We start from the raw sequence: 26,234 nt of genomic DNA, 5'->3' as shown, positions 1-26,234 counted from the left end.
AAAGAATCTTGAAAAGTAATGCAAAAGGAATAGTAAAAAGAGTTTTTCGGTGGCCTAAAAAGACTGGTTTCTTAGTACAACAACTACAAATTCAAATGAAGAATCCCATCATTTTATTCCTTTTATGAAACAAAAACGATTTAAAACTAAAAAAGGTGGTGTATGAGACATTTAACTTGGGTGTTGCAATCATAGTCTACTTGTGTCACAGAGGTCACTCTTGGTTCAGACTCAATAAATTTTAAGAAATGTGAGTTCAAAATTTTAATAAAATGAGATACTTATTTTTACATAATAATTAGTTTTATATAATAAATATAAGTGGGATGAATTAGTGAAATATACAGTAAAAATGAAATGAAACTTCCATCTAGTGACATCTAAAATAATAAAAATGAGAGTTCGCTGACGAGGAGAGTAGTCTTTAGTTTCAAACTCTATATTTTAGTACTATCCCTTAGAAAAGAGTGTGTAGACTGTAGACTTATGACATATATAAATGAATCTAGACGAAAACAAAGCTCCACAAATTTCAAAATGAGAAGAGGCAAAGGAAACAAATTCAGTTGCTCGAGGAAGAAAAGGAGGAAACAGGTGCCCCTAAATCCAAATTGGAAGAACAAGAAGAAACACAAAAAAAGAATTGAGAGAGAGTGTGGACTTATCTTTGGTTGCCAAATTATAGTCATTCTTTGGTCAAACATTTTACAAACCAATGAAAGCTCATGTATTAACATATTCAACAACATTGTCCAATAGGCAAGATTTTTATATATATTTAAACTAGATCAATAGAAAAATCATTAATTTCAGTTAAATTTTGGTCTATTTCAAATTTTATAATTTATTTACTTTTTTTAATTGCATCTGATTTGCCAGTCGTAAATTCAATATGTTAACATTAGCACTCAACGATATATGTTGTCTTTCACTGAAAACATCAATAATAAACATATTATAGATAGGTGGCCAAACTTTTTATGCCAGAACAAACTTTATAGTTCTCAAGGCCGATATTTAAAGTTACGAAACAAACCAGATATTGATCAAAGTTTATATTTTTTTTTTCAATTTATCAATTCTTTTTCTACTATTTCACTAGGAAAAAGTAAAAGAATACTTTTCATGTGTATGTAACATAATCTCCTAGATGGTCAAGCCATAGGCAAGAAAGAAGGTGAACTCATGAATATATCATGTCCTAAGTTTTGCATGCTTTCTCTCTCATCCCTCCTCTCCTTGAGAGAGAGATGTGATTTTGTTTTCCCCTTCTTCTTTTCCTCCTTCCCATTAAACAATGAAAATGGCAGATTACCAATCATCCTTTCCCCTCCAAAGGAAACCATCATCATTGCCCCCAACAATCCTTAGAATCCTCACCTTCTAAGATTGTTATTCCCATTCCCATAATCCGGTCCTCTCTCCCTTAAATACCTCTCTCTCCACCTCACTTCTCCCCCCCTCTCTCCAAACCTCTCTCATGATGGATCCTTCTTCAACCACCTCTGTCAATGGCTTCTACAACTTCCTGACACGTGGCATAGACGATCTTGAGAGAGCCTTCATGTCGACCAACTTCATGTCGATTCAATTCCTCCAAAGAGCCCTCTCTCTCCTCAGATCATTCCACACACAGTTGACCTTACTTGTGCAGAAGCTTCACCTCCCAGTGGGTGAGAAATGGCTGGATGAATACATGGATGAAAGCTCCAAGCTTTGGGAAACCTGCCACGTGCTGAAACAGGGCGTTTCGGGAATGGAGAATTACTACTCCGCCGGCCTCAACATCGCCGCCTCCCTCGACAACCACCGCCGCCTCAGCCCGCAGCTGGCCCGCCAGGTACTCCAAGATCGAATTTTTATTCATGTTTAACCAAAAAGATTGCGTTTTTATTAATGGGTTCTTCTTCAATTTCACCAATTTTCAATCCTTTAACCAAAAAGATTGGAGTTTTTATTAATGGGGCTGTGTTAAACTTATGCCTCGGCCCGCAGCTGGCAAGGTATAATCAAGATTCACCCTTTTCACCAAACACATCGAGTATGTATTAATGTGGTCTTCTTGAATTCCACCAATTATCAATCTTTTACAAAAAAGAAGAGTTTTTTATTAATGGGGCTGTGTTAAACTCCCTCCTCGGCCCGCAGATGGAATTTTTATCAAGAATTTCACCAATTACTATCAATCTTCTGTTAAAATTAAGTATGATTCTTGATTTTTTTAGGTGATTCGGGCCATAGCGGGCTGCAGGAGGGAAGCGGTGGGCCTGGAGGAGGAGAATCGGGCCTTGATCGAGACAAGAATCGAGCCACTATCCCTCAAATTCGACGACCAAGTCTCGATCGAATCGAAATTGAACGGATTCAACGGATTCCGAGGCGTCCTCCACGCGATGAGGAACGTGAGCTCGCTGCTGCTCATGATCCTCCTCTCCGGGCTGGTCTACCGCTGGCCCGAGCCCGGCGGCGGCGGCGAGGGCGCGGGCGGCGGGCGGTCGGCGCTGATGGCCTCGACGGCGCGGCTGCAGCGGCGGGTGGCGGCGGAGGCGGAGGCGGAGGCGGGCCAGGCCGGGGTGCTGCTGCACGAGTTCCGGCGGTCGCGGGCGGCGGTGGACGAGCTGCGGGCGGAGCTGGAGCGGCGGAGCGGAGCGGCGGAGTGGGAGGCGGAGGGCGGCGGAGGGATGAGGGAGAGGGTGGAGGTGGTGAGGGGCAGTTTCGGTATTTTGAGGGCGGGGGCGGAGAATATTGTGGGGCAGCTTGATGATTTCTTTGATGAGATTGTTGAAGGGAGGAAGAAGCTTTTGGATTTCTGCAGTCATAGGTAGATTTTTTTTTTTTTTTTCTTTTTGGAGAAAATATTCCAAGAATACAGGGGTTTTAGGGAAGAAATGAAACAATTTGTTTGGCTGTAACTTGTTTTTCATTTTTTGTTTATTTGGAAAGTAAATAGTAAAAAACATAAAAATTAATTGAAGGTTAATTGCTAAAGTAAAAGAAAAGAAGGCAAATACTACTGGTAAAATGAATTTTTTATTTCAATGCGTTTTAGAGTTTGTTGTGAAAAAACTGATTTTTTAATAAATTTAGGACTAATATTTATGGTCTTTTTCGCATTTTTCAAAATATAAATGACAGATCACGAAGGTTTACTACTAAGTAGTACACGGCGATTTTTTATGGAAAAATGCAATGCTTACATGTAAAATCTCGATGATGTGAATAAATAGTTGTGAAAACGTTTATTATACAATGTGACGATTAAATAACCTTGCTTTGAAAATAAGATATAAAATAAATTTAGTTAGACGGATTAATTATGAATTTTTAAAATTTTGTGATTTGGTATTTGAATTTTGAACTAGCTATTCTTGATTTTGTAAGTAATAAATCCATAAATTTAGTAAATTATTGATTTATAAACCCAAAAATCCATAGATGAACATAAGGAATAATAATAGATTTTTCAATCAAGAATTATCACAAAAAAAATGAAAACATGACATGAGTGCAACAAGCTAGAATGCAAGAAGAAACATATTTCAACCAAAGCATAAAAGCAATGTTTCTGTCTTCCATTTCAAGAAAGCAGTGAAACACTAAAGCATGGAAACTTGTTGCTGTAAAAAAACATGGGGTAATATCTTCTTTAATGCAATAATATGTCATTGAAATTTGGAATAATTTGCGGTTGCATATTCTTGCAACATAGTGATGGTTTGTGGCAGTGGTTTGAATAATTCTGGTTGCTGTAATGGAAATGATGTTTAGGAGGAATGATGAAAGTGGTGGAATGGTTTTGGAGCAGTGAACAAAAGAGACTGTTAGATTCTTGGATTTGGCTTTAATGTCAAAAGCAAGATGCATTTTTCTGATCTATGTGAAGCTTTTGTCCCTTTGATAGCAATGGGTTTGATCATCATCAAAATAATAAATATGCTTTCCCCATCTCAAAATCCCGATTCTCGATTCACGGAAACTTCATCCTTGGTCGGTGGGGATGTCGATCGGGTGTTGGGTTGGATTGTTGGGTTAATCATGTTCTTGTGGATCGGATTAGTGTTTTTTCGAGTTAGATATTTTCGACGTGAAAGTGGTGGTATGGCAATGTAAGAAATATATCCTACTACTCCCTCCGTCCCACAAAAGATGTCACACTTGTGGGACGGCACGAGATTTTAGGAGGTTTTATTTTGTGTGTTAAATGGAGAGAGAAAATATAATTTTTATATTCATGTGAGAGAGAATTTTTTCCAAAAAGGGAAATGTGACATCTTTTGAGAGAGAAATATTATTTTTCCAAAATATAATTTGTGTGACATCGGTGGGGATGTCGATCGGGTCATTCGGCTTGGTTTCGGGTGTTGGGTTAATCATTTTCTTGTGGATCGGATTTGTGTTTTTTGGGGTTAGATATTTTCGACTCGAAAGTGGTGGTATGACAATGTAAGAAATATATCCTACTCCTATTTAAAGTTATTAGAAAACATATTTTGCATTGCGCAGTGATACACCCGTGTTTAAGCCTTGATATTTTGTGATCTTAACCTCGAAGTACGGGTGTTAAAGGTTTAAGAAACGTTGATTATGATTCTAAGAGAAGTAGAATCGTAACCGGCGTCGACAACATAATTAACGGTTCTGGACCTGTTATTGGCGGATTTGGTTCTGATTCAAAATGAGTGTTTAAAAGTCGAATTTTACCCATTTTTTTAAATCAACATACTATTTCTTTGATTTTTTCGCCCTCTAAGGTGAGTATGAAATTTTTTTTACTTTGCACAATAATATTCACTACTAGTGAGCCTTGGGATTTTGTGATCTCACATTCGAAGTAGGGGCGTCGCCAATTTAGAGACCCCTTTTACGATTTCAAGAGAAATGGAATCGTAACTAGCCTTGATAGATATTTGATAATTTAACCGTTATAATTTTATTTCGATTTTTCACGGTTAGACACGTCAAAATAGATCATACTAGTTTGAAAACCAAACCGACGATCTGAGGTAAGTTAACCATTCATCCCTGATCTTGAAATGAAAGCATAATTAATTTAGTATAATATCCTGAGTCGAATTAAACCAAATCTAATCAAACAAGATGAGATTAAAAAAGTGATTAGAAGATAATGTGGATGACTTCCCTTTTGGTTGTGTAGTTTCGAGATGTATTAAAAGTTGTGATTTAACTTAGTGTCACCTTTTTATCCCCTTTTATTTTACATCATTTTCAAGATTAAGACAAAGGGTATACGTCTCTACTATTATCCAATAATATACTAAGAGATTGTGTAAAAAATAAACAAATATTATCCAAATAAAGTAAATCAAATCTTATATTTTTTTTCATTTTTTTTAAACTCAGTTTTTCGATTTGATTTTATTCTGATAAGAAGATGGATCGAAAATCGAATGCTCAAATCTATAAATAAAAGAGATTTAAGAATCAAATTTCACTATTCTCCCAAATCTATAAATAAAAGAGATTTAAGAATCAAATTTGGAGAATAATTGTGACCTTCTCTATCTTTCACACATACTTAGATGGAGGTAAGGAAACACACATCAATTCCAAGATGATTTTATTCCTTTGGTGCCATTTTCTCCCCCTTTTTAGGGGTTGAACTCTGCAGAAGGAATATAATACTGTAAAAACAGTTTTAAAAATATGCAAATTCTACCAGAATCTCATGCTTTTTGTCCCTTCCCTAAAACAACATTTCACTCAATTAAATATTTTACTAAATAAATCCATAAATGATGCAGTCAAAATTAAAATACATTGTGTTTGTTGTTCAGACAACATATTTTTTTGTCTTCCAACTAATCCAGTTTATGACTTATTCTATCCAGATTAATAATATCTTATTATTCTGCTACACTCTCGACAAGTAGGATCCTATATACCAGAAAATTCATCTCAAGGAATATGGAGACAGTGATTTAAGACTTTAATTTATGAGAATATATCTATTTGAAACACCAGGGTATCACAAACTCCACTAACACAGACAGAATAATTCCAAAATTAATTTTAAGTAGTTTGAGTCAAGAGATTAGTTCTGATTACTACTTAATTGTGCTTACTTACCTCATCTTGAGAATCTAATTTCTCTTTACTTTTCCTCCATGATAATGACTCTCCTTAGTCCAGCAATATAAAAAACGTGAACCAAAAAAGTCAGTGGAATATGAATTCGCTTAGTTTATTAGAATTAGAGTGAACTACAAATATGGTCTTTGAACTATGGGTTTATCTCACCCATAGTCCTTGGACTTTAAAATATCGTCAGACATTCCTGGACTAAGGGTTTATCTCGAAAATGGTTCTTTTTTTCTGTTTTCGTTCGAAAATACCCTTTTGGAGGGTTTGGACAACTTGGTCTTTTTACGCTTTTAACATTTTACATCTGATATTATTTCAGTTATGTACTGAATATGATATTATTCCAAAATTATCATTCTTCTTCCATTTTGTCATCCTTCACTTTGTTTTTTTATTTCAATATTAGATTTAATTTTTTAAAATTAAATTTTAAATTTTAATTTTTAAATATCAATAATTTTTTTAATAAAAACTAGTATTAATTTAAATATTGATTAAAACTATTAATTTTTATTATTTAATATAATATTCAGCTGAATTGAAGAAATACAGAAAAATAATATAAATCATGATGGAAAAATAAGAGCTATTCTATTTAGCCTTCGTTCGGTTGTTATAATTGCTTGTGATTGAATATTATGAAGTTGACTAAAAATTTGATCCTACTAAAATTTTTATACAGGAGTATTTTTGTTGAAATTTTCTAGTAAATTTTGATTGTTTTCAAATTAATAAACGAAATTATATTAGTCTTATATTAGATGCATATTTATTTCAGAATAAATCGTGTTATATGATCTATTTATGATTAAAACTATAAATATTGATTAAAACTAAGGCGTTGTCAAACCTTATTAATTAAATATTAGACGCTATCAAATATTGATTATGACTATTAATTTTTGTCATTTAATAAATTTTATAATTAAAAAAATGTATTGATATTTAAAAATTGAAATTTAAAATTTTAATTTTGTAAAATTAAATCTAATATTGAAATGAAGAAATAAAGTGAAGGATGACAAAAGGGAAGAAGAATGATAATTTTGAAATAATATCAAATTTAAAATGTTAAAAGTATAAAAAGACTAACCTACCCAAACCCCCAAAAGGGTATTTTCGATCGAAAACCATGAAAAATGACTATTTTTGAGATAAATCCTTACTCCAGGGATGTATGACGATATTTTTAAAGTCCAGGGACTATGAGCGAGATAAACTCATAGTCCAAGAATCATTTTTGTAGTTCATTCTTATTATTAAATGCGTTTATATGATTTAGTTCACTGTGAAGCATACTTATCATTTATAGTCAAAATAAATTGAGATTCTTGTTGATATATGGATGGATTGAAATGACAAAAACCGACTATTGAAACTTTACACGGAGGAGTCAGGTTATTAAAAACCTTCATAGAACTTGCAGCTATAGACTGGCTCTCCATTTTGAGACCAGACATGAATGTCCGCAACAAAATATTTTATTTCACTTTTCCTATTTTATTTAACATTTTTTTCAAAGTGTCTTAAAATGAGACCTTCAAAACCGAAATTCAAATTTGACTAATCCTAACTTTGGACTATTTACACATGTCAGAATGGGCTGTTTTAATTAAAAAAAATGAAGGCCCAAAACATGAAGCCCGGTCAGCTGCCGTTGGGTTGAAGTGGAAGGCATTTTCCGGCAGTTCACCAGAGCCGGTGGCTGGGTCGACCGGCCCTATTATATACTAGAAGGGAGAAGAATTATAAAAAAAAACTAATTTATTTTGGTTTTGTATAGTACTAGCCTACTAGGTGCTCCAAGTTTTAAAATTCATTCGTAAATTATTATACTATTCCATATTCATTTAATCAATCAAGATTTCGATATTAGCCCGACTTACCTGAACTCTCCATTTTCTCATTTTCTCTCTTTCATTAAATCTTTTTTGATCCTATAAACATTAAGTCAACAAATTAACCTATGTAATTAGTTCATTTTACTGCCAAATATCTGCAAACTTGAATATCTGCTTCAACAAATTCCAAGGACCAACATCCGCAACAGGTAATTTTACAAACTTTGCAACCATTGCTTTAATGATTTCTTGCCTTTCTTCTGCTAAAACGAATCATTATTCAGTGTTAGAGAAGAAAGGCGGTGAAAGACAATGTCGAATATGCTGTATAAAATGGTAGAAAGTGAGCAGACAAAGTGTTCGTTCAAAGTTTCAAATGAAAAATGATAATCTCTTTCAAGCCGTTCACGATCACAAAATGATAGAAACTTCGATGGATGTTATCGACATTATTGATTATTGTGTATGTCTCTTTCCGGGTAGTTGGGAATGCTTTTAATTGCCATAATTATTTCAGCTTCTATATAAGGAAAGTGGGGTCAATTAATCAAGACTTCCCTCTTAAGTCTTAAAACCATGAAATTACTGATATTTTCTTTCTCCTTTTCACATTAGTTGAAGGCCATAATATCTTGAAGCCTTGTTACATGTGGTTTACTGTCTGAGTGAGTTATACCAAAAATAGCTTTGTCATGGCTTCTAGTCTCAAAATAACATCCACTATGATGCTCAAACCTTGTTGCTTCTTCATTCTTGTTGCAGTATTGCTGTCAAGAATCTGCACAATCTGCTCGGCCAAAACACTAGTTTCAAATGTAACTATAGATCAAGAAGCCCTTGTTGCCTTTAAAGCCGCCATCATCTCAGACCCCTATCAAATCTTGAACAAAAACTGGTCTAATGATGCATCTGTCTGCAGCTGGATAGGCGTCTCTTGCAGCGTGGATGACCAGAGAGTGACGTCCCTCAATATCTCTGGCTTTGGCTTTGCAGGCCCCATTGTTCCGAATCTTGGCAACTTGACATCCCTCGAGCTTTTAGCACTTACCAACAACAACTTCACAGGCTCCATACCCCAAGAGCTGTCTAATTTGCGCCGTTTGAGCGTTTTCGAAGCTGGATACAACCTTCTCAGTGGGGAGATTCCGTCATGGCTGGGAACCTTGACGGAGCTAGAGTATCTTCGTCTCAATGGAAATAACTTCTCCGGCAGTATCCCACGGTCAATAGGTAATAACACTAAGCTGGTGCTTCTGAACCTGGCCTACAATTCTTTGGGTGGAGTTATCCCACTAGAGATTGCCAATCTTTCTTCCTTGGAAAGATTAGATCTCAAATACAATGGCCAGATTGCAGATTCTATCCCGGAAGGAATCTTCGACCTGTCTAGTATCGAAGCAATTGATCTCACAGGTAACAGTCTATCTGGCGAGCTCCCAAGCACCATGTGTGACAATGTGCCTCGACTGAGAGGACTTTTTCTCTCTGCAAACCTACTTAGTGGGAGCATTCCTTTTGATATCCACAACTGCAGCACCCTCCGTGAGTTGTCCTTGTCCTATAACCATTTTAATGGAAGCATACCAAGCTCAATCGGATTGTTAGCTAACCTCGAAACCTTGTATCTAGGGATAAACTCCTTCCATATTGGTATGTGGCCTAACTACCTTCCATAAAGAATTTTTGCATTTACTCCATGATGATGATGCTCTGTTGGTGAGGTCTTGAGTTAATTTTTCTTTTTTTTTCTTGCTTTCTCTCAGGAGGGATCCCACCAGGCATACACAACCTCTCGCGATTGCAGATGCTCAGCCTACAAAGTGCATCTCTAACAGGGAGAATCCCGTCATATATCTTCAACATGTCTTCTCTCGAGGGACTAGATCTCTCAAACAACACTCTCTCGGGGGGCCTTCCACTGACCCTGTGTGGTGGCACAACCAAACTTGAGCAGCTGTTTCTAGGCACCAATCAGCTGACTGGCCGAGTTTTAGACAGAATATGCAACTGCAGAAGCCTATTTGTGATTTCATTGCGATACAACAACTTCACAGACAATATACCTAAGTGTCTTGCAAACCTTACTGCCCTAAATTACCTATATCTAGGCAAGAACAACTTCACAGGTAGCATGCACTAGAATGGGATGATATTTCTAACATAAAATATGTTTTGATGTCTTCTTAAATTCTGATTTTGGATGTCACAAATATTTTCAGGTGAGCTACCAGCTGAGTTAGGTAGCCTTAATTTGGTGCATATCTATGTCAATGAAAATGGGTTATCTGGCGTCATCCCAATCTCCATCTTCAACATATCATCAATGCAGGAGATGGATTTTTCAGTGAATCACTTCACTGGGAAGCTTCCTTCAACAATGGGGCTTTCACTTCCCAATCTACAGAAGCTTTATTTGGGCATGAACAAACTGAGTGGACCAGTTCCAAGCTTTATCACCAATGCTTCCAGTCTTACTGTTCTGGTCATGATCTCCAACTCTTTCAGTGGACGCGTACCAGATTTTGGTAATCTAAGACTCTTGCAACGCCTTCTTCTAGCAGAGAATAATCTAACAGGAACGTCTTTTTTGTCTTCTTTATCAAAGTGCCAATTCTTGGATTACGTAGAATTTTCACTGAATCAGCTGAATGGTATGTTTCCTGCTTCAATTGGCAACCTCTCTGCTACTCTTCAGGTTTTTAGAGGGTTCGGTTGTGGAATCATAGGTTCCATTCCCGCTGAAATTGGCAACGTGACCAACTTACGTGACTTGTATTTGGACAACAATGAGCTAACAGGATCCATACCAAGCACACTGGGAAATCTGAGCCAACTCATACGTATATATCTCGAGTATAACAAGCTTGAAGGATATATCCCCCCACAGCTTTGCCAGTTAAGCCGTTTGGGGGACTTGTATGTGAGCCATAACATGCTCCATGGGCAGATCCCTTCGTGTATTGGTGAAATGAAAACTTTGAGAAGATTATACCTTGATTCAAATAAGTTGGAAGGCAATGTTCCGTCCAACTTATGGCAGCTCAATGATCTAGTGGCCTTGAACTTGTCCACAAACAGTTTGAATGGCTCTCTTCCACCTGAGATAGGAAATTTGAAGGCTGTAACGGATTTGGACTTGTCGTGGAATTTGTTCTCAGGCAACGTCTCTAGCTCCATAGACAAAGCAGAGTCATTAGTTGTGCTATCTTTGGCACATAACAAGCTGCAAGGGCCTATTCCAGAATCCATTGGTAAATTGAGAGGTTTGGAATCATTAGATCTCTCGTTTAATACTTTTTCTGGTTCTATACCTAAAGCACTCGAGGGCCTCACCTTCCTGAAGTACTTAAATCTTTCTTACAATAGACTTCAAGGAGAGATTCCTAAAGGTGGTAGGTTTGCTAACTTCACTGCTGAATCGTTCTTAGAGAACCATGGTTTGTGTAGTGAGACGCGTATGCAGGATCTACGCGTCCCTCATTGTAGACAGAAGTCCAAGAGTGTGTCGTGGACCAGATATATCAAGTATGTGGTACCTCCTTTCATACTTGCATTGATCGTGGTGATCTTTGTTGTTGTACTGATTAAAAGAGGAAGATCAAGGGTGAAAGAGCAGACAAAAGATGACCATCCATCAATTCATGCATGGAAAGGGAGCTCTTATCTTGAGCTGCAACGGGCGACTAACGGCTTCAGTGAGAGCAACAAACTAGGAAGTGGAGGTTTTGGGACAGTGTACAAAGGAACTCTTTCATCTGGCCTAACTGTTGCAATTAAAGTCTTCAACTTGGAATCTGAGAAAGTGGCCAAGAGCTTTGACACAGAGGTGGAAGTGTTGAGCTCGATTCGCCATAGAAATCTGATCAAGATCATCGGATGCTGCAGCAGTGAAGACTTCAAAGCTTTACTCTACGAGTACATGCCTAATGGCAGCCTCGAGAAATGGCTGTATTCCAGCAACTTCTTCTTGGACTTGAAAGGAAGAGTGGGTGTGGCCGTGGATGTGGCATCTGCATTGGAATATCTTCATGTTGGGCTCACGTCCCCTATTGTTCACTGCGATTTGAAGCCGAGCAATGTGCTGCTGGACGACGACATGACAGCTCGTGTGGGTGATTTTGGTATAGCCAAGCTATTTGGAGAGGGAGAGATGACAGCTCAAACCAGAACCTTAGCTACTGTTGGATATATGTCTCCAGGTAATAAACATAAACCGATCTTTATGATTTTCGATCCGAAAGGTCCTTTATTTCTTGTTTTTCATTGCAGAATATGGAGGTGAAGGCATCGTGTCGACAAGCGGGGACGTGTACAGCTTTGGCATAATGGTGCTGGAGCTGTGCACGAGTAAAAGGCCTACGGATGATATGTTCGGTGGTGAAATGAGCTTGAAGTCGTGGGTGAGCCTCGCGTTGCGCAGACACGCGATGATTGAAGTCGTGGATGCGGCTTTGCTACAAGGAGAAGAGAAGGATTTCTCGTTGAAGGAGGAATGCTTGTCATCTCTTTTGAGTTTGGCAATGGAATGCTTAGCCACATCACCTTTTGATAGAATCACAATGACTCAAGTTGTAGCGAAATTGAACAAGATTAGAACTTTGTTTATGGATAAAACTAGGGCATAAACTAGCATAGAAATAGCCATCTAAGTAATTTTAAAATAAATGTTGTTCAAGTGTATTTAAATGTTACCAATGTATGTTGATCGATGGTATGGTTTCAAGGCCGGTCCTCGTTAAGCCTCAGCATGTTTCATCATAAATTTTTATATGGAACATGCGAAAAAGAAAATATGACTTATAAATAATAAAGTAAGAGATATTGAGAAAAATGTTGTTATAAATGTATATGAACTATTTATATTAGACGGAAGGAGTATTTAGAATATATGTGTTAAAAAGATGACAAATTCAAACGGTGAATTATTTATACCATACCCCTAATGAAGCCCGAATTAATGCTAGTATTTGATTGGGTTAAACTGAATCAAATCTTACTTAAATTCATCAAAAATATTATTAATACAATTAAAAGTCGTTTTTTGATGTCGCGAATAGATACAGAATACACCTGATAGGTGAATGTGATCGTCTCTCTGGCGACCTTTAAACTGGAAACCTTCAAATTCAATTCAACAAAGATGGAGATTTTTTCCGACGAATCATTCTCTCTCTCATATTGGGATTACTTCAGTTATCTTCTCCTTCGCCCCATTGCTGCTATTCTCTTTACGGTCTCCTTACTCTTCTTTGGTCAGCTCTCTCTTTCTCTGTGTATATATTATATGCATATTAATTGATAAATTGCTCATAAATTCATTTGTTCGACTGATTTTCTCGACATATAGTGATATGAATTCTTCAATTATCTGGAGTAACTCTATTATCTGCGATAATGAATGTCAATTCTTTTTTGGCCCAAGTGGTGAATTGTGGTATTAATTAGGTCTATGTATTCAATCCCTTCAATTAGGGCTCCCTAAAACCTTTCCCCCTTTAGCTCTTGTGTGTTTAATGTAGCTTGGCCTAATTCCCAGATTGAAGCAATCTGCGTGTGTGTGTATTATCTGTGTAGAGTAAAAAGGTAAATAAAATAGGAAAAGTAGCAGCAATGGAGTCTGTGCATGAGTGTAGTATCTGCGTGACAGTGAAAGCATGAGTGCCTGTGCCTCTGGTGTAAATTTCATCAAAAAGTAAAATTAAACCATGGTCAATGCAAGAAACACTAAACCACTGAGGTGAAATTGATCATCAAAAAGATTGAATACGAACTCACCATCCCATTGCTGACGAAATATTCTTTAAAAGGGAAAGATCTAATCTTTTCACAGGAAAGCCAATCATGATACGATTTTTCGCCAAAATCTGGAAAATTGAAACAAAGGGATTGTAAAGAAATAAGGTAAAGGCAAGAATCTTTACCGTCCGAGGACGAAGCATCCATAGCTAGTGTTTGCTTGTAATAACAAAAGAGTATGCCCGCATTAGCACCAAAGGCCCGTCATCTCTCTCTCATATTTTGTGCGTGTTATCTGTGTAGGGTGGTTCTCAAAATGGAAACTGCATTTTGTGTGCGTTTTATCTCATTTGTGGTGTGTGTTATATGTGTAGGCTGGTTCTTGGCATGGAAGCTGGTACTGGTTCATGTACCTCTAGTGCAGGAGATTTTCGGTCTGAGGAAAAAAATCATCAAGCCAAAGCCGCCTGGTAGAAGAAGATTCACTCAATTTTACAACAGAATTAATGCCCAAAATCCTTCTTCAGAAGGTAAATTTATTTAGCTTTTGATATAGTTGCATTTGAATTGAATGATTTGCTTTTCAAGGGAATGATTTTGTGGATTCTAGTTGCATATTTCTTGAGTATGTAGGACCCTCTGGTGGTAGTTTAGGATTTGAAACTTTTAAATCACTTCATTCAGGCACGAGTAAAGAAATCCATTACGGATGGTACTGGTATATAAGAACACATGTGTCTTTGAACTGTTTTTGCCTGCGGTTTGTAACTTTGTATAAAGGAAAAAGAAACAACTTTTTCATGAACTATAGAGTGTCGACATGCTCTAAACCATTCTGGATGAATTGCAAGAACAATCTTGTTAACTTTTGAAACAGCTTTCTCGGGATTTATAGGATACAGACATGCATGCTCGCAAGAATACCATTGTTCTCGCATATGAAATTGTTGATGTAGTAATGAGCTTAATTCTCAAGAGGCATTCTCGATGTAATCAGTTGCTAAAATAGCATTTGCGTACTAGGAGAGCGAGGTACCATTGACAACAGCGTTAATCCAAGCTCTCGACTCTAGAGGCAACTGCTGGACATCTAGAAAATGTTGTTAGACTTAATGATGATAGTTCAAGTGTTTGAAATCCTAAATAACTCAAAAATCAGTTGTCTATAGAAAATCAGCTATAGTAAGCAACCGTGTTTTGTCATTCGCATGAGGATTTCAGCGAGAAAAGAACAACTTTCTGCACATTATATAAAGTACTGTAAAACAATTGTTGCCCTTTCAGAAGCATTTGTTGATGTAGTTACCAACTTAGTGCTTAGGGTTTTCGAGGCACCTAATTGATTTCTACGTTTTGGTATTGCAGAGTAGCCGAAGAATTCTTGTTTCGGACGCGAATTGATCTAAGCTCTCAACTCCAAACTGGCTGATGCTGGGAAGTGCTCAATCAGGAGGAGTAGAAGAAGAGTGTTTGATGCTGTGACATAATAATTTGTACATTAAATAATTTATTATAGGTGGTTGTAAATTGATCATATTATATAACTGATGTGTGCTGTATAATAAGAAGGTTTGGACTTTGTTTCATTGTGAATTTAATCGAGTTGAGTTTTTAAATTATTGTAGCATGAGTTTTTTATATTTTTGTAGCATGTTGTATTCCTGTAGGAAAATAATGGTAATACAATTGCTAATAGTATATAAAACTAATTTATAAAAATGGGATGCATCGATAAAAAAGTTGGACTCTTGTTCGGGCACAGAGGGAGTTAAGATACATGACTGGAACTGGAAGAATCACAGTCGATTGAGCTCGAAGCTCTCATCTTTCAAACGGTTGCAAGTTAAACAACCCTCATATTTTTAATTAAAATTCTACACTTTTTTATTAGAGATGACATTTTTTATGTATAAAATATTTTCTTTCGACATTCTTTCTTCAAAACAAGTAAAGAAAAATAGAAGTAAAAATAAAAAAAATATTTATTTTAATAAAATACTACGTAATTTTAAATATCGTTTAGAAATGTCATTTTGTATATAAATGAGACAATTGAGAAAATTTGAAATGGCATGATTTAGTAATTCAATTTTATAATGGCCAAATTTCATGATTTAAAAGACTTAGTGTTATTGTCTATAAAATATTCTAATAATGATAATAATAAAGTAATTAATATTTTAAATACATATCTTGATATAAATTTAGAAAGTCCCTTTAAAAAAGTTTGATCGGTACTAAAATAAAATAATAAAAGCAGTATTGATGGCTCGGCGATTTTAAATATAGGTCAAATCTAGTTGATAAATTTCATTACAATTTTCACAAATTCCGAATTTTGCAATCCCCAAATCGCAATTCCTCCGATCAACGCACCGCCGTAACGCCGTCTTTTCCGTCGTCAAATTAGGGTTTCTATGTCGAACTTCCATTCAACCTCCGCGGCCGCCACTTCATCGTCCAGCCAATACACCTACTCCGCTGCCACCACGCCCTATTTTCCGACGCCATTTCACCTCCAACAAACGCCTCCCCCGCCCCCTGCTCCTTACATCGGCGCCGCCCCTCCGCCTCCCGTCTACCCCACGCAACCCACCGTTTACGCCTTGCCGCAATATCAGCAGGTAAAAGCTCACATCGCATTGATCCATTAATTTCCGTAGCCTGTGTTTCTAATGTATACTTAAGATAGGTTCTACTGTTAAGTTAGGAATTTATATAGAAAATTAGAAAATTCATATAGTGAGAATTCATACACGATTGATCATCACCTTGTATCATCTTCTATAAATTAATTGATGTCAAATTCATTCACTGAAAAGTTAAAAAGCGATTGCTTTGTGATGTTTTTCTAGCACGTAATACTATGTGCTGATATTTCAGCCTATTAAGTGAGACTTCACACAGGAAATTAGAGAAGTTATAGTAAGAATTCATGCATGATCATCGCCTTGTATCAGCTTCTATTAATTAATTGATGCCAAATTTGTTCACTGGAAAGTGAAAAGCGATTGATTTGTGATGTTTTTCTAGCAAGTTATACTATGTGGTGATATTTAGGTCTATTAATTATATTTCATCACTAACAGTGGGTTTTTCATCTGGACAGGCCCAACAGTTGTTTCAGAGAGATGCACAGACAATAACACCAGAAGCTCTTGAGAGTGTGAAAGCTGCACTTGCTAACAGTGATATTGAGCACAAAGCAGAGACCAAGAAGAAGGCAATTCCTAGGAAAGCGGCAGGGCAGAGCTGGGAGGATCCCACTCTTGCAGAGTGGCCTGAAAGTAAGAGTCTATTACTTTCTTTGTTTATAACTATCCTCATTACTAATTTGAGAAGTGATCTTCTTTTGCTTTTCCATAGACAACTCCCAGTATGCTAGTATACCTTCCTGATCTTAAAGTTTTATGATGACTATGTAGCCCAACGGTAGCGGTTAGATGCTGTATTTGTTGTTCCTGAGACATTTTGTTCTGTGTTTTGTTTTAGCATTCCCATTAATGTCATCCATTCACAACACATGCATTATAATCTAGAACTTTGGCTATCTACATTGAATTCTGTATACCATGAATAAACTCCTCCTAGTACACACTTGTATGCAACGGCTTCTTAAGTATTTTCAATATTCCACATAATATGCTCTAAGCCTCTAATGGTTGATCTGTGTTGTACTCATGCAAGCTAAGCTAATCATGGTCTTCCCGTTGCCAGCTTGGACATCATCTATATCTGTTGAAGCAGCCCAGCTTCATGTTATCTCATTTTGTGTTGTTTCATGTGTTGATGATTATGAGTTGATCTTGCTGAAACAATGTCTTTTTTCCATTTATTGTATCTAAACATCTTGCAGATGACTATCGTCTATTTTGTGGTGATCTTGGAAATGAGGTGAACGATGATGTGCTGTCAAAGGCTTTTGCAAGGTTTCCTTCCTTTAACATGGCAAGGGTAAGATCTTCTCAAACTTATTTGGGCCTTTTCTTGTGGGGGTGCATAATTTAATCGGTCTCTCCGTCTTACATATTTTGAATGGTAAACATGAGCATTTGCATGATCTCTTCAGATGTCAATTTGAAGTGCATGAGGCCATCAACTGAAAATCTTATTTCATGAAGGTAGATTCCTTTTTTTGGTTTCAACATGTGTTCTTCATGATTCATGAAGCTAATTTAATACTCACATCTGCCCTATTATCTAACTTTAATCTTCAATCTCTCTTTGACTAGAGAAATAGTAGCATTTATAGGCCTGATAACTGATGACAATTACACAAGTTATGTCTACAAGTGTATGATAGGTAGAATGTTGTTCGACTGCAATGTCATGTAGTTATGTGGTTGCAGAAATTATCCTTTTTCTACCCTCTAAAAGTTGTCAAGCTTTGTTTTCAACGCCTTCAGGGTTCATGATCTGTTCGAAAGAGTTGTAAGTTAGTTGGATAATGGTTTCGAGAAGTTGAAAAATTGAAAGTCTAGAATTGAATGATTCAAGTGGTTTGCTGGGAATAAAGAATGTAATGTGCATTTGATAACAGCATCCAATCTGCTAACACTTAGTAATTAGACCCCTTCTAGGATATGAGAAAATTATCAGGCTTAAACGCATGAGATGAGACCATTGCAGGCATTTGATAAGTGCTTATTGCAATAGAATCTTATAGTCGGACTGAGATTGTGTAATTATATTTATTGTCATTGGGGCTGTGGCTGATATCTTGTACTTATGTGGTATGCATGTTGGATATAGCATGGATTGCTGGTTTACTGAGATATGAGTGTCAGTGTGTTAATTTACTTCTGACATGTGATGGGACGGGAACTTCATTTTTGCATTGGTTTGCTACCTTTTGATGTGTAGTTTGTGTTTTCCCATGCATGTGGTTACAATTCTATGCTTCAGATCTAAACTTTTCCTTTTGTTCTCATTACTATGATTACGAGCCGTATGCCTTCATCTTAGCTTTTCAGAGAAGCAAGGACAAAAAATAAAATAAAGACTGTAGAATTTAGTGCTTGCAGATTATATTGTGAACTCTTTAAAATGCAAAAGCCTATCTGTTCATCTGAATGTGTAATTGCATATTGATTTGTATTGCATACCTTCATTACCTTGGGTGTGAAATCACCCCTTTCCTCTTTGACATGTGGGGAAACTGTAAACAATGGTGGCTAATCTTGATCAGGTTGTTAGAGATAAGCGTACTGGGAAGACAAAGGGCTATGGATTCATCAGTTTTGCTAATCCTAGCGATCTTGTGGGAGCGCTGAAAGAAATGAACGGTAAGTTGTGATATTTTTAGCTTGGCTCAATCTAAGAATCACGAAGTGATTTCTGCACCATAGTGAAACTACTCAACTTATGAATATTAAGATGCCATGTTTATGATTCAGGAAAATATGTCGGAAACCGCCCGATCAAGCTTAGGAAGAGCACGTGGACGGAAAGGACTGATACTGAAGCTTTGGGAAGACAGAAGGTTAGTCACTAATTGCTAGTGGTGTTTATAACAGTTAGGGATTTTTCCCTGATTATTCATTTTCGTTTTACCTTTTTGGTTGCAGCACCATTATCAGAAGAAGACGAAGCAACCAAAGAAAAGTGTCTTGCACAAATGAACCCAGCATCAAGAATACTGGATGTTGGATTTTAGTATTTCTGGACTGCCAATGAGAAAGAGAGGAGAGAGAACTAATTAAGATTTACTCAAATATTGCTATATGTTATCACAATCATTTGATTGACACAACTGTAAAAAAGATGAATCTCGTCTCATTTGTATCATGATGTTTGGAATGTTGCTTTGTTTTTCCAAATCAAGTAGAACATACATTCGTTCAAATTAATCCAACGACAAATTCTCAAACATAGAAGTTGAATTAGACGAAGACTATTGTCGTTTAAACCCAGCAGCATAGCATTCACCGGTTGTTTGTTTACCCCTTTTCATTTCACGGTGAAGTTCCTGATCATTGTTTCTTCCTACCTAGATGAAGAGTGTACAAGGTTGATCCTCAATTAAGTTTGAAATTTTCTTAGAATGTAAAGAGAATGCTTCTGATGATTATTCTTTAAACTATCGGCTGTCAACTCTTGCAACCGAAGGCTGCTGCTCGGAAAGAGGTTTTTTCCTGCCGGGTCCGGTTGAGACCTTAACCATGGCCGGCCTTATCAGCCGATCTCCTATAGAGAAGCCTCTGCGAAATTCTTGAGTGACGATCCCTTCCTTGAACTCATGCGACTCCTCACGTGCAATAGCCTCGTGCATCTGTGTCACACAGTTGAGATCACAGTACGTCATTTTGTACATGGGAACAAGATGGCATACACCACTAAACACATAATAGCATAGTTTATAGAATCATATAAACACATGACTAAACTCAAATAGCAAACGTGCCTACGTATTCATAGTTCATATCCCTGCATATTGTTGTGGAGCAGAAAGTTAGTCTGAGAGCAAACAACGTGGCAAATTTGTGTCTGGGCACGTCTTTTGGAGATGGGGGATAGAGCTACACTAGTTTGAGGTCCAAGGTTACTCCCTATCCGTTTTTAAAAAAACGTAGTATCTCTATTCTTATGCACACTTAGTTAAAGAGTCATCGTTGCAGTCATGAACAGCACTAAAAGATGAACTATTGATTAACCAATGGAGAAAAAGAGAAAACCAGAGAGAGAGAGAAGGGGTTCTCTTACCGAAGGATCAAATGGCTTTCCCACGGTAGGGACAGCTGCAACGCGCAAGCTTCTCATGATCTCTACAAACTGCTTGTATATACCTTGATAACTTGTGTCAATTTTCTTCTCCATCTCAGTCTCTATCTTCAACTGTTGCTTGGCTCTCTCAAAGCTGTCAACCATTGGCAAGAGGCTTTCTATCACCTCTCCTTGGGCATCACTCCTAACTGATGCTCTTTCCTTTTCCGATCTTTTCCTATAATTGTCAAAATCTGCCTGCAACCGTAGAATTTTTTCCTTCCCTGAAGATACCTCCGCAGACAAAGCTTCAACCTTATCAACCAGCTCAGTTTTCTCTTTATCTATTCTAAACAGAATATTTTCTATCTCATATATGGCCCGCGCATCTCCATAGGCAATAGCTTCCTTGTACAACTGCATGAGCGACTTCATATCGGGTCGAGACGTTTTACTTGCTGCTCTCTCTGAACTAGGTTCGTCTTCATTGCATGCCTGCATGTTTACTTTTGTATTCAGCACATCATAGAAGTATAAGTAATCAAACCTAGATTCGCATAACTCTTGTCCAACTAAACATCATATCCAATTACAGCATTCTTTTTTTTTAGCACAGTTTACCCGAGATTTCCATATCCATGTCAATACATAACCATCTCAATTGCTTTAACTTCATTTTCATCCCAGTTCTCTCATACCATTACACATCCATGACAGAAGAGTAAACTTACAAGCATAATCACTACATTCTTCAACTAAATCATTGTTCATAATCTAAACTATCAAGATACATGTTCACTCTTTCATTATCATATGGAGCATATCCTAACACACTTGCTCATCTAAAATATGCTACTTCCAGCAACTATGATAGCACAAATTACAACAAAACCAGCTCCTGGAATAATGTCAACACGATTCCCTCAATGTTTTCTTATTAGCATCACCATTTAACATCAATTGATATCCTAGAGATGAAACTCTTATTTCCCTACATTTGCGCTTATAACTTATCTTTTCCACATCTAAATTCTACTCCGCGATTCAGAGTAAAAGGCTAGCTAATTGCTCCACATATCTCATGATTCCATTGTTTCCAAAGCACAAGAAAAAATTTCTGCGAACCCTGGCTTTCCATATAACGTTCCAATAGCTAAGGCCCTATCTTCCCATCTGTCTGTTTCCTTTCCCAATCACATAAATCAAATCAAATTTATATAATGCATCACATAACACATAAAATTGATATCCTAGAAATGAAACTGCAATTTCTCTACCATTTGAGCTTATAACTTATCTTTCCACATCTAAATCCCAGCACATATAACATGATTCAATTATATCCAAAGCACAATGAATACTTCTGCTTCTGCGAACTATAACTAAAAGGCAAGCTGTAATTTATCATCGAATTCAAAACCCCCGACTTTCATACAACTTCGATTAGCTAAAACCCTATCTTCCAATCACTCTTTCCCTTGCTTAATCACATATAATCAAATAAATCAAATGCATCACATAACACAAATACTTCAACTTGTGTGAGAGAGGTAGAAAGTTGCCTCTGAATCAGGATTGAGTGAAGAACGCGTCTCCTTCCTAAACCCTTTGTTACCGAATCTGGGATTCCCCAATTGGCTGCACGCTTTGAGAGCAGGAGTTGTCGTGGGCTGAAGAAGCAAATTGTAGGAGGTTTTTGAGGAGGGAGAGGGGCAGGAGACGCTTCGGTGACTGTAGAGAGAGAATAGGTTAGATAGAGAAGCTGAAGCTGCCATTTTCGCCCTAAGCTACTGGGAGAAGGAAGGAGATGAAAGAGACTTTTGTGAAAGATGAAGCCAAAAAATGGATATTTCTACCATTTTTACAAGGAAACCAAGCGTAATTAATTAACTAATTATGGTTGTCTTAATTATAAAGCTAATTAATTAAGCAGTAACTTTTTTATATTAAAATATAATTTGACAATTTTAAATTAGATCAATGGTGACAAATGACGAATAATACTCCGTATTTAAATAAAGTTTTTAATATCATAAGATAAACACCTTAATAAATGCCATGAAATAGAAAAAATGATGCATCCAATTCCAAGGTAAATGCACATTTAACAAAAAATTTCGCTTGTATTAAAAAATGTGAAATACTACAAAAGGCCTCAATTAAAGTTAACATTCTAATTCCAGACTGATTTTTTGCTTAATTTGAGCTTTGAAAGAATATAAATATGCATCGATTCAAATCTAAATTATTTTAAGTTATAGGTCAAAACCAAACAAATTAGTAATATCTGAAAATTCGAAATAATTTTGTAATTATTACTAGTACTAACTCCATTAGAAACGGAAGAAGAAATGGGCTCTTTAAAGCCCACACACCGGCCCAATAGTCTATTTTGACCGGCACTAACTTTCGTATGCTCCGCAACGCAGCGTATTACCGTGCGCCCTTGACACAGAGATTCATTTGCTAGGTATTCCCCTACTATAAAAAGGAAGCTACACCCATCCTTATTGGACTCTCTCACTAACCTCGGTCTTCTCTCTCCCCCAATCGCATCGTTTCCATTCCTCATTTTTCGAGGCGAGTCGACCGCAGGCAGGTAAACGCCTCTCCACCTAATTTCTCTGTTTATTGCTATTTTTCGAAGCCTATTTTTAAGTTTTTCATTTTCTGTGGATTCAGCGTGATTTTCGTGTTTGTTTCATTCGGAAAGCATCTCTTCCGTTGTTTTTTACTGGATCGCATTTGATTTTTCTATTATTTGTTGCTGTTTTACAAGTATTTAAGTTCGCACACGGTGATGCGGTATTAGATCCGAATGAAATTTGAACAGTGCTAGTTTTAGTTTCTGTACAGTTTTTATACAGCGAAAGGTATGGATTTGTGTGGATCTGGAATTCTAGATCTGTGTGCGGTTACGCGTAGATCTGATTGATTTTCATGTTTGAATGTGCTTTCTCTTTGCAGATCTAGTCTGTTTTAGCGTGTTTCATGTGTTTATGAATATGAAATTTATTGAGCCTGCGGAATAACATTTGTATAATTGGTCTATGTTATTGTGTTTATTCGTGGTTAGGTGTATAATTGGTCCTCTGAATTTATGGTGTCTAGATGGCTATTTGTTACATTTATTGCAAATTAGAAGCTTTGTCATTGACTTTAAAAACATTGGTTCTTTGGTGGTTTTCTTGTAAATCGGTGCTGTAATGATTAATCCTAATATATATTGGCTTACTATTTGAATATGAGGATTATATAACTAGGATTCTGGTGGTGATATACTACTAATCGTCATATTGATAGAAATATGTTCTATTGTTACTCTGATGTGCAACTGTATTCATGTAATTGCATCCCCTTACATGCCTTGAACATCTCATGCTAAAAAGTAAATACTACTAAATTGTTCAATTGATAATTAATATTGTCATCTTGGAATATTTAGGTAGCATGGCTGATCAGAACCGGCTCCCAACTATTTCCCAGAAGGTAGCTAACCAGCTACACCTGGGATCCAGCATCTCACAAGTTCGCTATGGGGGTGTCCCACAACCTGCTGCATACCAGAGGCGATTTGCTTATGGCAATTACTCAAACCAAGCGTTCCAATATCCTAAGACCTGCGTAGCAACTCAGGATCTGTCCTTGATCTCTGCTAATGCTAACCCAGTGTTCGCTCAGGCTCCCTCAGAGAAAGGATTTGCTGGCTTTGCAATTGACTTTCTTATGGGAGGTGTTTCAGCTGCTGTGTCAAAAACAGCTGCTGCTCCTATCGAGCGTGTGAAGCTTTTGATCCAGAACCAAGATGAAATGATCAAGGCTGGCAGACTCTCTGAGCCATACAAGGGAATTGGAGAGTGTTTCGGTAGAACAATCAAGGAAGAAGGCTTTGGATCACTGTGGAGAGGAAACACTGCTAATGTTATCCGTTACTTCCCTACTCAGGTCTGTTCTGCCTAATTTTCCACTGTTATACTCAATCATATTGTTGCATGTTTCATTAATTATATTCTGTTATGATGCTAACTTGCTGCTGTTGTGTCCTTAACAGGCCTTGAACTTTGCATTCAAGGATTACTTCAAGAGGCTTTTTAACTTCAAGAAGGACCGTGATGGTTACTGGAAATGGTTTGCTGGCAACCTTGCTTCTGGTGGTGCTGCTGGTGCTTCCTCCCTGTTCTTTGTCTACTCACTGGATTATGCTCGTACCCGTCTTGCCAATGATGCCAAGGCTGCAAAGAAAGGAGGTGGGAGACAGTTCAATGGTCTGGTTGATGTCTACAGACAGACCCTCAAGTCTGATGGAATTGCCGGTCTGTACCGTGGATTCAACATCTCGTGTGTTGGTATCATTGTATACCGTGGTCTGTACTTTGGTTTGTACGACTCTCTTAAGCCAGTTGTCCTAACTGGATCTCTTCAGGTCAGTTACTACATTCCCCTAGAATCCCAACACAATGCTATTATTCATATCTGAACAATATGTTGACGACTTGGTGTTATTTATGATAACAGGATAGCTTCTTTGCTAGTTTTGCCCTCGGTTGGCTCATCACCAACGGTGCTGGCCTTGCCTCCTACCCAATCGACACTGTGCGTAGAAGAATGATGATGACATCGGGTGAGGCCGTCAAGTACAAGAGCTCGATGGACGCCTTCACCCAGATCCTCAAGAACGAGGGTGCCAAGTCTCTGTTCAAGGGTGCAGGTGCAAACATTCTTCGTGCTGTTGCTGGTGCTGGTGTGCTCTCGGGTTACGACAAGCTTCAGGTGCTTGTTTTTGGAAAGAAATATGGCTCCGGTGGTGCTTAAATCCCAGTCCCTTTTTGTTGTTTAGTTTTGGGAAAACTCTATTTAAGTATGATGGCGATGATAAAAATCTTTTTGTTGTTTAGTTTGAGAATTGACAATGCGGGATGATAATCTCCATTTGAGAATTGGATCTCTTCTTTTGAAAGAGTATTTTGCTGGTATTTCATATTCTAATAATGTGTTTGGGATTTTTATTTTATATCAAATGTTCTTCGGAATGTTATTATCGCTGAAGAAATATTTACATATGTTTGGGATTTTTTTTTATATCCAATTAAAACTTGCATACTATACACATAGTCGCACATAATTTTATAGAAACATTTATATTCTTTGCATAGTCATACGCATAATCTAATAAAAACATTTATATTCTTCAGTAACACGCAAAATTTAAGAGAACAACTATACCTATAATTTATTCATATTATCTTACTTTGTTATCTATACTTAACACAAAATAAAATTATAGGTATATTCATTTTCTTTTCTTTTTGTCATCAACTATACCTATAATTTATTCATTTTCTCTTACTTTATTATCTATACTTAACACAAAATAAAATTATATAAATTGTTGATGAATATCCTTAGACAGATGGAATAGTTGTTTGGTCATCAACCTCGATACATTAATACACACGATTTATTGATATTACCAAAATTGTGTACATGTGTACCAATTTAGTATCGCATTTGCCCCCTCAAAATTATCGTGAAACAATTAAAAATTTTGAAACTTTGTGATTTCAGATTCAAATTTGAAATGTTTACATCGTACCATAGTTTGATCAAACTTTATAATTTTGTAGGTAATTAATCTTAAAATCAAATAAAGAACAAAGTATCTTAAATTCTTTTCTTTTTTCTTGTTCACAAGGATATTCATCGACGATTTAGTTACTAATCCGCTTACAAATTTGTAAATGGTGAAACGGTTACCCGTTACTCCAAAGATCTAAAATTGTTCCATATTAAAAATCAAATATCGATACCCGACCATTAATTACGAAGATTCGAAGAATCCATTTCACTCAACCA

General features: G+C 36.8%; 6 protein-coding genes across 7 annotated transcripts; 5 read left to right on the top strand and 1 right to left on the bottom strand.

The window, feature by feature from the left end:
• Positions 1 to 1,176: 1,176 nt before the first annotated feature.
• On the top strand, positions 1,177 to 2,912 carry LOC125219718 (uncharacterized). The gene is made up of 2 exons (XM_048121764.2): positions 1,177 to 1,840; positions 2,226 to 2,912. The coding sequence occupies exons 1-2, from the start codon at positions 1,481 to 1,483 to the stop codon at positions 2,823 to 2,825; spliced, it is 960 nt and encodes a 319-aa protein (XP_047977721.2). The 5' UTR covers positions 1,177 to 1,480; the 3' UTR covers positions 2,826 to 2,912.
• Positions 2,913 to 8,554: 5,642 nt separating this feature from the next.
• LOC125218874 (uncharacterized) lies at positions 8,555 to 12,688 on the top strand. Its single transcript, XM_089063148.1, has 4 exons — positions 8,555 to 9,593; positions 9,707 to 10,069; positions 10,163 to 12,142; positions 12,213 to 12,688. The coding sequence occupies exons 1-4, from the start codon at positions 8,636 to 8,638 to the stop codon at positions 12,566 to 12,568; spliced, it is 3,657 nt and encodes a 1,218-aa protein (XP_088919274.1). The 5' UTR covers positions 8,555 to 8,635; the 3' UTR covers positions 12,569 to 12,688.
• A 301-nt stretch (positions 12,689 to 12,989) lies between these two features.
• LOC125220061 (uncharacterized) lies at positions 12,990 to 15,298 on the top strand. The gene is made up of 3 exons (XM_048122181.2): positions 12,990 to 13,195; positions 14,054 to 14,209; positions 15,045 to 15,298. The coding sequence occupies exons 1-3, from the start codon at positions 13,084 to 13,086 to the stop codon at positions 15,047 to 15,049; spliced, it is 273 nt and encodes a 90-aa protein (XP_047978138.2). The 5' UTR covers positions 12,990 to 13,083; the 3' UTR covers positions 15,050 to 15,298.
• A 674-nt stretch (positions 15,299 to 15,972) lies between these two features.
• On the top strand, positions 15,973 to 19,498 carry LOC125222132 (RNA-binding (RRM/RBD/RNP motifs) family protein). Its single transcript, XM_048124599.2, has 6 exons — positions 15,973 to 16,303; positions 16,789 to 16,966; positions 17,536 to 17,633; positions 18,868 to 18,964; positions 19,076 to 19,161; positions 19,247 to 19,498. The coding sequence occupies exons 1-6, from the start codon at positions 16,097 to 16,099 to the stop codon at positions 19,298 to 19,300; spliced, it is 720 nt and encodes a 239-aa protein (XP_047980556.1). The 5' UTR covers positions 15,973 to 16,096; the 3' UTR covers positions 19,301 to 19,498.
• LOC125222131 (Co-chaperone GrpE family protein) lies at positions 19,435 to 22,213 on the bottom strand. Its single transcript, XM_048124598.2, has 3 exons — positions 21,944 to 22,213; positions 20,382 to 20,876; positions 19,435 to 19,950 (listed from the first exon to the last, which is right to left on the bottom strand). The coding sequence occupies exons 1-3, from the start codon at positions 22,154 to 22,156 to the stop codon at positions 19,759 to 19,761; spliced, it is 900 nt and encodes a 299-aa protein (XP_047980555.2). The 5' UTR covers positions 22,157 to 22,213; the 3' UTR covers positions 19,435 to 19,758.
• A 622-nt stretch (positions 22,214 to 22,835) lies between these two features.
• On the top strand, positions 22,836 to 25,354 carry LOC125222022 (ADP/ATP translocase, mitochondrial). Of its 2 annotated transcripts, none has more exons than XM_048124406.2 (4): positions 22,836 to 22,980; positions 23,827 to 24,326; positions 24,433 to 24,804; positions 24,897 to 25,354. In XM_048124406.2, exons 2-4 carry the CDS (start codon positions 23,832 to 23,834, stop codon positions 25,191 to 25,193), a joined length of 1,164 nt encoding a protein of 387 aa, XP_047980363.1. In that variant the 5' UTR covers positions 22,836 to 22,980; positions 23,827 to 23,831; the 3' UTR covers positions 25,194 to 25,354. The 2 variants fall into 2 exon arrangements, with proteins under 2 accessions (XP_047980363.1, XP_088919273.1); XM_089063147.1 differs by having other exon boundaries at positions 22,858 to 22,980; positions 23,831 to 24,326.
• Positions 25,355 to 26,234: the final 880 nt, after the last annotated feature.

This window comes from Salvia hispanica, chromosome 1, assembly GCF_029641045.1.
Source record: "Salvia hispanica isolate PSC_SH4W2 chromosome 1, Shi_PSC_v1, whole genome shotgun sequence".
Taxonomy (NCBI): Eukaryota; Viridiplantae; Streptophyta; class Magnoliopsida; order Lamiales; family Lamiaceae; genus Salvia; species Salvia hispanica.
The sequence above is the reverse complement of the archived record's forward strand: the minus strand, read 5'-3'. Positions and strand labels throughout refer to the sequence as shown.

Bases quoted from the DNA above. Each gene is read 5' to 3' on its own strand.
- LOC125219718 (XM_048121764.2), top strand. From the start codon at position 1,481: ATGATGGATCCTTCTTCAACCACCTCTGTCAATGGCTTCTACAACTTC. The intron at 1,841-2,225 runs GTACTCCAAGAT...TGATTTTTTTAG, and splicing joins GCCCGCAGCTGGCCCGCCAG to GTGATTCGGGCCATAGCGGG.
- LOC125218874 (XM_089063148.1), top strand. From the start codon at position 8,636: ATGGCTTCTAGTCTCAAAATAACATCCACTATGATGCTCAAACCTTGT. The intron at 9,594-9,706 runs GTATGTGGCCTA...GCTTTCTCTCAG, and splicing joins GATAAACTCCTTCCATATTG to GAGGGATCCCACCAGGCATA. The intron at 10,070-10,162 runs GTAGCATGCACT...AAATATTTTCAG, and splicing joins AGGCAAGAACAACTTCACAG to GTGAGCTACCAGCTGAGTTA.
- LOC125220061 (XM_048122181.2), top strand. From the start codon at position 13,084: ATGGAGATTTTTTCCGACGAATCATTCTCTCTCTCATATTGGGATTAC. The intron at 13,196-14,053 runs GTCAGCTCTCTC...TTATATGTGTAG, and splicing joins GGTCTCCTTACTCTTCTTTG to GCTGGTTCTTGGCATGGAAG.
- LOC125222132 (XM_048124599.2), top strand. From the start codon at position 16,097: ATGTCGAACTTCCATTCAACCTCCGCGGCCGCCACTTCATCGTCCAGC. The intron at 17,634-18,867 runs GTAAGATCTTCT...AATCTTGATCAG, and splicing joins CTTCCTTTAACATGGCAAGG to GTTGTTAGAGATAAGCGTAC. The intron at 18,965-19,075 runs GTAAGTTGTGAT...TTTATGATTCAG, and splicing joins AGCGCTGAAAGAAATGAACG to GAAAATATGTCGGAAACCGC.
- LOC125222131 (XM_048124598.2), bottom strand. From the start codon at position 22,156: ATGGCAGCTTCAGCTTCTCTATCTAACCTATTCTCTCTCTACAGTCAC. The intron at 20,877-21,943 runs GCAACTTTCTAC...GTAAACATGCAG, and splicing joins CACTCAATCCTGATTCAGAG to GCATGCAATGAAGACGAACC. The intron at 19,951-20,381 runs GTAAGAGAACCC...TGTGTGACACAG, and splicing joins GAAAGCCATTTGATCCTTCG to ATGCACGAGGCTATTGCACG.
- LOC125222022 (XM_048124406.2), top strand. From the start codon at position 23,832: ATGGCTGATCAGAACCGGCTCCCAACTATTTCCCAGAAGGTAGCTAAC. The intron at 24,327-24,432 runs GTCTGTTCTGCC...TGTCCTTAACAG, and splicing joins TCCGTTACTTCCCTACTCAG to GCCTTGAACTTTGCATTCAA. The intron at 24,805-24,896 runs GTCAGTTACTAC...TTATGATAACAG, and splicing joins TCCTAACTGGATCTCTTCAG to GATAGCTTCTTTGCTAGTTT.